The 11,491-nt window shown below is 43.8% G+C and overlaps 1 protein-coding gene across 5 annotated transcripts in view; it reads right to left on the bottom strand.

Moving 5' to 3' along the window:
* Positions 1–11,491, bottom strand: part of disc1 (DISC1 scaffold protein) — a 107,519-nt gene that overhangs the window by 25,494 nt on the left and 70,534 nt on the right. For all 5 annotated transcript variants that reach the window (XR_011676056.1, XM_071409287.1, XM_071409289.1 and 2 more), the window contains 4 exons: positions 10,297–10,529; positions 9,104–9,158; positions 5,703–5,805; positions 540–728 (listed from right to left, as the gene is read on the bottom strand). Coding sequence is in view for 4 of the 5 variants with exons in the window: in XM_071409287.1 (XP_071265388.1) it covers positions 540–728; positions 5,703–5,805; positions 9,104–9,158; positions 10,297–10,529 (580 nt within the window). In the remaining variant the exon portion in view is untranslated. The remainder of the gene's footprint in view (positions 1–539; positions 729–5,702; positions 5,806–9,103; positions 9,159–10,296; positions 10,530–11,491) is intronic.

Raw genomic sequence — 11,491 nt, 5'->3', positions numbered from 1 at the left:
CTACTCTGCCCTCAGTCCTCCCCCATCTACTCTGCCCTCAGTCCTCCCCCATCTACTCTGCCCTCAGTCCTCCCCCATCTACTCTGCCCTCAGTCCTCCCCCATCTACTCTGCCCTCAGTCCTCCCCCATCTACTCTGCCCTCAGTCCTCCCCCATCTACTCTGCCCTCAGTCCTCCCCCATCTACTCTGCCCTCAGTCCTCCCCCATCTACTCTGCCCTCAGTCCTCCCCCATCTACTCTGCCCTCAGTCCTCCCCCATCTACTCTGCCCTCAGTCCTCCCCCATCTACTCTGCCCTCAGTCCTCCCCTATCTACTCTGCCCTCAGTCCTCCCCTATCTACTCTGCCCTCAGTCCTCCCCTATCTACTCTGCCCTCAGTCCTCCCCTATCTACTCTGCCCTCAGTCCTCCCCTATCTACTCTGCCCTCAGTCCTCCCCTATCTACTCTGCCCTCAGAGAGTCCCTGGTCTCCCATCCCAGAGAGGCTCCGCTGGGTTCTACCCCACCAACCACCACCCTCCTGGCCTCCTCTACTCACCATGTTGGGCCTGTCTGTCCTCCAGCTCCAGTTTCAGCTGTTGTTGTTGTGTCTTCATCTTGGCCAGATCCTGGCTGTTGCCAAAACTCAGGCTGTGGAGTCTCTTCACTAGCAGCTCCAGCCTGTCTCTTTCTCTGTAGACTGCTCTCATCTCTGCCTTCAGCTCCTTAGCACTGCTGAAGGCATTACCTACAACATAAAAACACACTGTGTAACAAAACACAACACAGCTCTCATCTCTATCTTCAGCTCAGCATGATGATGAAGTCACTACCTACAACAACACAGCTCTCATCTCCACCTTCAGCTCAGCATGATGATGAAGTCACTACCTACAACAACACAGCTCTCATCTCCACCTTCAGCTCAGCATGATGATGAAGTCACTACCTACAACAACACAGCTCTCATCTCTACCTTCAGCTCAGCATGATGATGAAGTCACTACCTACAACACAGCTCTCATCTCTACCTTCAGCTCAGCATGATGATGAAGTCACTACCTACAACACAGCTCTCATCTCTACCTTCAGCTCAGCATGATGATGAAGTCACTACCTACAACATGACAACACAGCTCTCATCTCTACCTTCAGCTCAGCATGATGATGAAGTCACTACCTACAACATGACAACACAGCTCTCATCTCTACCTTCAGCTCAGCATGATGATGAAGTCACTACCTACAACAACACAGCTCTCATCTCTACCTTCAGCTCAGCATGATGATGAAGTCACTACCTACAACATAACAACACAGCTCTCATCTCTACCTTCAGCTCAGCATGATGATGAAGTCACTACCTACAACAACACAGCTCTCATCTCTACCTTCAGCTCAGCATGATGATGAAGTCACTACCTACAACACAGCTCTCATCTCTACCTTCAGCTCAGCATGATGATGAAGTCACTACCTACAACATGACAACACAGCTCTCATCTCTACCTTCAGCTCAGCATGATGATGAAGTCACTACCTACAACACAGCTCTCATCTCTACCTTCAGCTCAGCATGATGATGAAGTCACTACCTACAACATGACAACACAGCTCTCATCTCTACCTTCAGCTCAGCATGATGATGAAGTCACTACCTACAACACAGCTCTCATCTCTACCTTCAGCTCAGCATGATGATGAAGTCACTACCTACAACATGACAACACAGCTCTCATCTCTACCTTCAGCTCAGCATGATGATGAAGTCACTACCTACAACAACACAGCTCTCATCTCCACCTTCAGCTCAGCATGATGATGAAGTCACTACCTACAACAACACAGCTCTCATCTCCACCTTCAGCTCAGCATGATGATGAAGTCACTACCTACAACAACACAGCTCTCATCTCTACCTTCAGCTCAGCATGATGATGAAGTCACTACCTACAACACAGCTCTCATCTCTACCTTCAGCTCAGCATGATGATGAAGTCACTACCTACAACACAGCTCTCATCTCTACCTTCAGCTCAGCATGATGATGAAGTCACTACCTACAACATGACAACACAGCTCTCATCTCTACCTTCAGCTCAGCATGATGATGAAGTCACTACCTACAACATGACAACACAGCTCTCATCTCTACCTTCAGCTCAGCATGATGATGAAGTCACTACCTACAACAACACAGCTCTCATCTCTACCTTCAGCTCAGCATGATGATGAAGTCACTACCTACAACATAACAACACAGCTCTCATCTCTACCTTCAGCTCAGCATGATGATGAAGTCACTACCTACAACAACACAGCTCTCATCTCTACCTTCAGCTCAGCATGATGATGAAGTCACTACCTACAACACAGCTCTCATCTCTACCTTCAGCTCAGCATGATGATGAAGTCACTACCTACAACAACACAGCTCTCATCTCTACCTTCAGCTCAGTATGATGATGAAGTCACTACCTACAACACAGCTCTCATCTCTACCTTCAGCTCAGCATGATGATGAAGTCACTACCTACAACAACACAGCTCTCATCTCTACCTTCAGCTCAGCATGATGATGAAGTCACTACCTACAACACAGCTCTCATCTCTACCTTCAGCTCAGCATGATGATGAAGTCACTACCTACAACATGACAACACAGCTCTCATCTCTACCTTCAGCTCAGCATGATGATGAAGTCACTACCTACAACAACACAGCTCTCATCTCTACCTTCAGCTCAGCATGATGATGAAGTCACTACCTACAACACAGCTCTCATCTCTACCTTCAGCTCAGCATGATGATGAAGTCACTACCTACAACAACACAGCTCTCATCTCTACCTTCAGCTCAGCATGATGATGAAGTCACTACCTACAACACAGCTCTCATCTCTACCTTCAGCTCAGCATGATGATGAAGTCACTACCTACAACATGACAACACAGCTCTCATCTCTACCTTCAGCTCAGCATGATGATGAAGTCACTACCTACAACAACACAGCTCTCATCTCTACCTTCAGCTCAGCATGATGATGAAGTCACTACCTACAACACAGCTCTCATCTCTACCTTCAGCTCAGCATGATGATGAAGTCACTACCTACAACATGACAACACAGCTCTCATCTCTACCTTCAGCTCAGCATGATGATGAAGTCACTACCTACAACATGACAACACAGCTCTCATCTCTACCTTCAGCTCAGCATGATGATGAAGTCACTACCTACAACATAACAACACAGCTCTCATCTCTACCTTCAGCTCAGCATGATGATGAAGTCACTACCTACAACAACACAGCTCTCATCTCTACCTTCAGCTCAGCATGATGATGAAGTCACTACCTACAACAACACAGCTCTCATTACTACCTTCAGCTCAGCATGATGATGAAGTCACTACCTACAACACAGCTCTCATCTCTACCTTCAGCTCAGCATGATGATGAAGTCACTACCTACAACATGACAACACAGCTCTCATCTCTACCTTCAGCTCAGCATGATGATGAAGTCACTACCTACAACATGACAACACAGCTCTCATCTCTACCTTCAGCTCAGCATGATGATGAAGTCACTACCTACAACATGACAACACAGCTCTCATCTCTACCTTCAGCTCAGCATGATGATGAAGTCACTACCTACAACAACACAGCTCTCATCTCTACCTTCAGCTCAGCATGATGATGAAGTCACTACCTACAACATAACACAGCTCTCATCTCTACCTTCAGCTCAGCATGATGATGAAGTCACTACCTACAACAACACAGCTCTCATCTCTACCTTCAGCTCAGCATGATGATGAAGTCACTACCTACAACATGACAACACAGCTCCCATCTCTACCTTCAGCTCAGCATGATGATGAAGTCACTACCTACAACAGGGATGGTAGCGTATGGTAAGGAAGTGAGTGTATCTGTTAGAGGGGATGGTACTGTACGGTAAGGAAGTGAGTGTATCTGTTAGAGGGGATGGTACTGTACGGTAAGGAAGTGAGTGTATCTGTTAGAGGGGATGGTACTGTATGGTAAGGAAGTGAGTGTATCTGTTAGAGGGGATGGTACTGTACGGTAAGGAAGTGAGTGTATCTGTTAGAGGGGATGGTAGTGTATGGTAGTGTATGATACTGTATACCAGGGAAACTTTGAAGGGGTGGGGACCACAACGATCTGAACTCATCATGAGGGGCAGCAGTTGGTCTGTGTACCCACATCCAGACACAATATGAGGTCAAACTGTAAATATGTTTTTACACATTTTTACAAATTAATAAAAAATGAAAAGCTTAAGTATCTTGAGTCAATAAGTATTCAACCCTTTTGTCATGCCAAGACTAAATAAGCTCAGAAGTCAAATAATAAGTTGCATGGACTATGTGCAATAATAGTGTTTAACATTACTTGTTGGGTTTCTACATGATTCCATATGTGTTATTTCATAGTTGTGATGTCTTCTCTATTATTACACAATGTAGATGTCACGACTTCTGCCAAAGTCGGTTCCTCTCCTTGTTCGGGCGCTGTTCGGCGGTCGACGTCACATGCCTTCTAGCCATCACCGATCCATTTTTCATGTTCCATTTGTTTTGTCTTGTTTTCACGCACCTGGTTTCAACTCCCTAATTACATGTTGTATATGTTCCCTCTGTTTCCCCCATGTCCTTGTCGGGAATTGTTTATTGTAGTGCGTGTGCTTTATGTGACTGGTGCCATACGGGCTTTGTGCCCAGGTGTTTTGGTATGTACATTAAACGGCTCCGGCTATTTACCAAGTTCTGCTCTCCTGCGTTTGACTTCCCTGCCACCAGTTACGCAACGCTGACAGTAGAAAATAGTAAAAATAAAGAAAAACCCTGGAATGAGTAGGTGTGTCCAAATCTTTGACTGGAACTGTATATATAGATATCTGCATAAGTATATGATATCTGTAGAGGTAGAGGTGTACGACATATGTAAATGTGTATGATATAGGTAGAGGTGTATGACATATGTAAATGTGTATGATATATGTAGAGGTAGAGGTGTATGATATATGTAGAGGTAGAGGTGTATGATATATGTAGAGGTAGAGGTGTATGACATATGTAGAGGTAGAGGTGTATGATATATGTAGAGGTAGAGGTGTATGACATATGTAGAGGTAGAGGTGTATGATATATGTAGAGGTAGAGGTGTATGACATATGTAGAGGTAGAGGTGTATGACATATGTAGAGGTAGAGGTGTATGACATATGTAGAGGTAGAGGTGTATGATATATGTAGAGGTAGAGATGTATGACATATGTAGAGGTAGAGGTGTATGATATATGTAGAGGTAGAGGTGTATGATATATGTAGAGGTAGAGGTGTATGATATATGTAGAGGTAGAGGTGTATGATATATGTAGAGGTAGAGGTGTATGACATATGTAGAGGTAGAGGTGTATGATATATGTAGAGGTAGAGGTGTATGACATATGTAGAGGTAGAGGTGTATGACATATGTAGAGGTAGAGGTGTATGACATATGTAGAGGTAGAGGTGTATGATATATGTAGAGGTAGAGGTGTATGACATATGTAGAGGTAGAGGTGTATGATATATGTAGAGGTAGAGGTGTATGACATATGTAGAGGTAGAGGTGTATGATATATGTAGAGGTAGAGGTGTATGACATATGTAGAGGTAGAGGTGTATGATATCTCTATAGTCAGGTACCTGAGATGGCAGCTAGCTTAGCTTCATGGAGAGCCAGGAGCTGAGTCTCTGTCTCACTGACTTTCCTTCTCAGACTTCCTCCCAACCTCTGACTCATCACAACCTAGAGAGGGATGAAGGAAAGAAGAGAGGGAGGATTAGATGACACACTAATCATTATAGTACAGTATATAACACCTTCCTAATATTGAGTTGCACCTCTTTTTAACCTCAGAACAGACTCAATTTGCCAGGGCATGGACTCTACAAGGTGTTCGAAAGCATTCTACAGGAATGCTGGTCCATATTGATTCCAATGCTTCCCACAATTGTGACTCCTTTCAGGAAACTAGGAGCATGTCACATGTCACTACTTCACAGGAGAGCCATTTGAATGTAAACTTTATTTTTATCAAAATTCATTTTTTTGCAGAAATACCTTCTGGAACATGTGAGCTTTCATGTGCCTTAATTACAAACTTGTATGCCATCTGTAAATACGAATACATTTGTTATATTACAAGCTACAGAAAAAGTCAACCTTCTCGCTAGCCATGATTGGCTGAGATAATGAGTGGGCTGGACATGCCGAGACATGAGTTCGGATTGGTCTGCCATACTGCACGTGTCTGTCTATTTGAGCTGGTCAGTGTGTGTAGGTAATCCTGTCTAAAGCAGATTTTAAACATATATATCAATATATCACGTAGTAGAACTGCATCAGTGTTGCTCTCCACTTTCTGGAGGACTGAGTTTTTAAATCAGTGGAATTAGAGTCTGATAGCTAAAGAGATGGAGAAAACACCTGTCTCTGGATTACATCTTCAAACTAAAGGCAACAATGGCATCCGTGACAGGGAGATACGTCCAACCATGATGTATATGGGTAAGATAATCTAGCTAGCTACATTTTCAGACATTATCCGTTTCTAATTTTGACAAAGTCGTTTTTATTTCAAGTCAAAGTGTACTGTTAGCTAGCTAGCTAACGTTAGCTGGCTGGCTTGCTAGCTAACGTTACGTGTATGATCTTATCTGAGTGTGCCAGAGTGCAGAATAACTGACACATTTACAAATGCTCAACATGGCTGGTGTCAGCAAACATTTGAAAACAAACGTAAATTGTTGCCAGCAGCAGTTTCAGTCACCAACTCTCTGGTTAACATAAAAACAGCCTAACCAACTCTGCTAGGGCGAGTAAAATGGTCAGTGAGCTGTTCTCTCATTTGTGTCTGGAATTAGCTAGCAAGCTAGCCAACATTAGCCAGTTAGTTTGGGTGCTTGACTGATGTTGTTAGGACAAAACGCTCGGATCAACCCTTTACGAGATGGGTGGGGCTAAAGCTTAAGAGGGCATGAAAAGTGCTGAACAAAGAGGAGCTCTCCAGTAGGTACCAAAACATACAAAGGCCATTTTCTTAAAAGTGGGGTTACAAGTTTATCAACTTTCAAAGCAGAATTAATTTCCCATTGTTCCTCAAATGCAGTGTATGATATACCATGTTGAAGCTCTGAGTCTCTGCTTTTATCCAATGTAAAAAACACAATTTCTAATTTTGCTACGTAAGACTAAATCAAGGCGGTCGGTCACAATTGTGCCAAGTTGGCTGGATGTCCTTTGGGTAGTGGACCATTCTTGATACACACGGGAAACTGTTTAGTGTGAAAAATCCAGCAGCGTTGCAGTTCTTGACACAAACCGGTGAGCCTGGCACCTACTACCATACCCTAATTAAAGGCACTTAAATATTTTGTCTTGCCCATTCACCCTCTGAATGGCACACACACACAATCCATGTTTAAATAGTCTCAAGGCTTATAAATCCTTCTTTAACCAGTGTCCTCCCCTCCATCTACACTGATTGAAGTGGATTTAACTAGTGACATCAATAAGAGATCATATCTTTCACCTGGATTCACCTGATCAGTCCATATCATGGAAAGAGCAGGTGTTCATAATGTTTTATACACTCATTATAGAGAGCTCACTATACAGACTTTACACAGAGGAGGAAGGAGTAGTGATTGAGAACAAACCAATACAGCCTTTTAAAACCAGCTCTGCTGCTTTGGACACTAGGAACAGATTCTCGTGATCATCTTCATATCCATTCCTGAATATTGTGTTCTGTGATCATTAGAACTGATTCACTTTGAATGCAAGGTACATTTCCAACATGCACTTTTCTTCACTTCCTGTTTCTGTGTAACTGTTCTAACCTCCTCTGCTGTACTTTACTGTCCTCTGCTGTACTTTACTGTCCTCTGCTGTACTTTACTGTCCTCTGCTGTACTTTACTGTCCTCTGCTGTACTTTACTGTCCTCTGCTGTACTTTACTGTCCTCTGCTGTACTTTACTGTCCTCTGCTGTACTTTACTGTCCTCTGCTGTACTTTACTGTCCTCTGCTGTACTTTACTGTCCTCTGCTGTACTTTACTGTCCTCTGCTGTACTTTACTGTCCTCTGCTGTACTTTACTGTCCTCTGCTGTACTTTACTGTCCTCTGCTGTACTTTACTTTCCTCTGCTGTACTTTACTTTATGAATTAGAGAATAGGATGAAATAGAGAATAGGATGACATTTCCATTGGTACAACAGTGTTAATATACTGTATCTAGTTGATAAACAGAGACTGACATTTCCATTCGTACTATAGTGTTAATATACTGTATCTAGCCGGAAAGCTTCTCTAGTACTCTGGAGCCAAGATCAGTCAGTTCACATCTCTGTGTTCATTCACTATTCAGAAACAATTTACATTCAGATAGCGTTCACACAGCGTTCAGATAGCGTTCACACAGCGTTCACACAGCGTTCACACAGCGTTCACACAGCGTTCACACAGCGTTCACACAGCGTTCACACAGCGTTTAGACAGCGTTCACACAGCGTTCACACAGCGTTCACACAGCGTTCAGACAGCGTTTAGACAGCGTTTAGACAGCGTTTAGACAGCATTCACACAGCGTTCAGATAGCGTTCACACAGCGTTCACACAGCATTCACACAGCGTTCAGATAGCGTTCACACAGCGTTCACACAGCATTCACACAGCGTTCACACAGCATTCACACAGCGTTCACACAGCATTCACACAGCGTTCAGATAGCGTTCACACAGCGTTCACACAGCGTTCACACAGCGTTCACACAGCGTTCACACAGCGTTCACACAGCGTTCACACAGCGTTCACACAGCGTTCACACAGCGTTCACACAGCGTTCACACAGCGTTCACACAGCGTTCACACAGCGTTCACACAGCGTTCATAAAGCAATCTGTAAATATGGACTACTCTGGGAGGAATGGTTGAGTTGCCATGCCACAAAGTAGGGGTCGTGGTGACTGCAACTGAAACTGTGTCACTCTGTAAAGAGTGTTTGCTAAATGTCTAAAATGTCAAAATAAAAATAACCTTACTTTAGCCGTAGCATCTTTAATGGACAGACTCAGTGTTTGTTCCTGATCCTGGAGTCTACAAGGGAAGAGGAAGACAGGAGGAATGTTATGGACAGACTCAGTGTTCCTGCAAGGGAAGAGGAAGACAGGAGGAATGTTATGGACAGACTCAGTGTTCCTGCAAGGGAAGAGGAAGACAGGAGGAATGTTATGGACAGACTCAGTGTTCCTGCAAGGGAAGAGGAAGACAGGAGGAATGTTATGGACAGACTCAGTGTTCCTGCAAGGGAAGAGGAAGACAGGAGGAATGTTATGGACAGACTCAGTGTTCCTGCAAGGGAAGAGGAAGACAGGAGGAATGTTATGGACAGACTCAGTGTTCCTGCAAGGGAAGAGGAAGACAGGAGGAATGTTATGGACAGACTCAGTGTTCCTGCAAGGGAAGAGGAAGACAGGAGGAATGTTATGGACAGACTCAGTGTTCCTGCAAGGGAAGAGGAAGACTGGTTGTATTTTAATGTAGACCTATAGGGAAGATAGGTCCTGTGGAGATGTTCATATTGAAACACACAGTGGTTGTATTTTAATGTAGACCTATAGGGAAGATAGGTCCTGTGGAGATGTTCATATTGAAACATATTTTCTTATTTTTTTAAATTCCTAACTTGGTTTGATAAGATTAGTAGAGGTTTTCTCAGGGGACCCCACATGTGGAGAGACAGTGATCCTGGAGAAGTTAGGATTAGGATTAGTACTGACCTGAATATGGCTTCAGGGGGACAGACAGTGATCCTGGAGAAGTTAGGATTAGGATTAGTACTGACCTGAATATGGCTTCAGGGGGACAGACAGTGATCCTGGAGAAGTTAGGATTAGGATTAGTACTGACCTGAATATGGCTTCAGGGGGACAGACAGTGATCCTGGAGAAGTTAGGATTAGGAATAGTACTGACCTGAATATGGCTTCAGGGGGACAGACAGTGATCCTGGCAAAGTTAGGATTAGGATTAGTACTGACCTGAATATGGCTTCAGGGGGACAGACAGTGATCCTGGAGAAGTTAGGATTAGGAATAGTACTGACCTGAATATGGCTTCAGGGGGACAGACAGTGATCCTGGCAAAGTTAGGATTAGGATTAGTACTGACCTGAATATGGCTTCAGGGGGACAGACAGTGATCCTGGAGAAGTTAGGATTAGGAATAGTACTGACCTGAGTATGGCTTCAGGGGGAGAGACACGAATCCTGGTCCTGCTCTGTGATGTCACCAGGACGTTGAGGGCATTGCCCATGTCTCTGAGCTGGGTGTGGCTACAGCTGCGCAGGGCGGGTCCTTCAACCTCCTCTGTCTGTAGATCCTCCTCTTCCTGCTGGATCTGGTGCTCCAGGCTGCAACTCCGAGACTGCAGCTCTCCTAGTCTCCACTGCAACTCTGCCATCTCCGCCTGGGGGTAGGCCCGAGGGCAGAGAGCGTTCGTAAAGAGTCGTCTCAGAGTAGGAGTGCTGATCTAGGATCAGTTCTGACTTCTAGATAATAATAAATATGATTATACAGACAGGAGACCTGATCTTAGATCAGTTCTGACTTCTAGATAATAATAAATATGATTATACAGACAGGAGACCTGATCTAGGATCAGTTCTGACTTCTAGATAATAATAAATATGATTATACAGACAGGAGACCTGATCTAGGATCAGTTCTGACTTCTAGATAATAATAAATATGATTATACAGACAGAAGACCTGATCTAGGATCAGTTCTGACTTCTAGATAATAATAAATATGATTATACAGACAGAAGACCTGATCTTAGATCAGCACTTCTACTGGATCTCAATTCAACATTTTACAGGAAATGGGACATTCTTCATTAAACCAGTGTATAACAGGATCTATTTACAGGGCATGGGACATTCTTCATTCAACCAGTGTATGACAGGATCTATTTACAGGGCATGGGACATTCTTCATTCAACCAGTGTATGACAGGATCTATTTACAGGGCATGGGACATTCTTCATTAAACCAGTGTATGACAGGATCTATTTACAGGGCATGGGACATTCTTCATTAAACCAGTGTATGACAGGATCTATTTACAGGGCATGGGACATTCTTCATTAAACCAGTGTATGACAGGATCTATTTACAGGGCATGGGACATTCTTCATTCAATCAGTGTATGACAGGATCTATTTACAGGGCATGGGACATTCTTCATTCAATCAGTGTATGACAGGATCTATTTACAGGGCATGGGACATTCTTCATTGGCACAACTGGGTATTTCCTGTAGTATTTCTGCTGTAGGCCTATCTAACTACTTCATTGTAGAATGCTCTTAACTGTAGAATTGTTGAGTGTACACAAATAGAATGTATTGGGGGCATTGCACAAATCGA

This window comes from Salvelinus alpinus, chromosome 7 (assembly GCF_045679555.1).
Source record: "Salvelinus alpinus chromosome 7, SLU_Salpinus.1, whole genome shotgun sequence".
Taxonomy (NCBI): Eukaryota; Metazoa; Chordata; class Actinopteri; order Salmoniformes; family Salmonidae; genus Salvelinus; species Salvelinus alpinus.
Note: the sequence above shows the minus strand (reverse complement) of the source record. Positions and strands in the feature narration are given on the sequence as shown.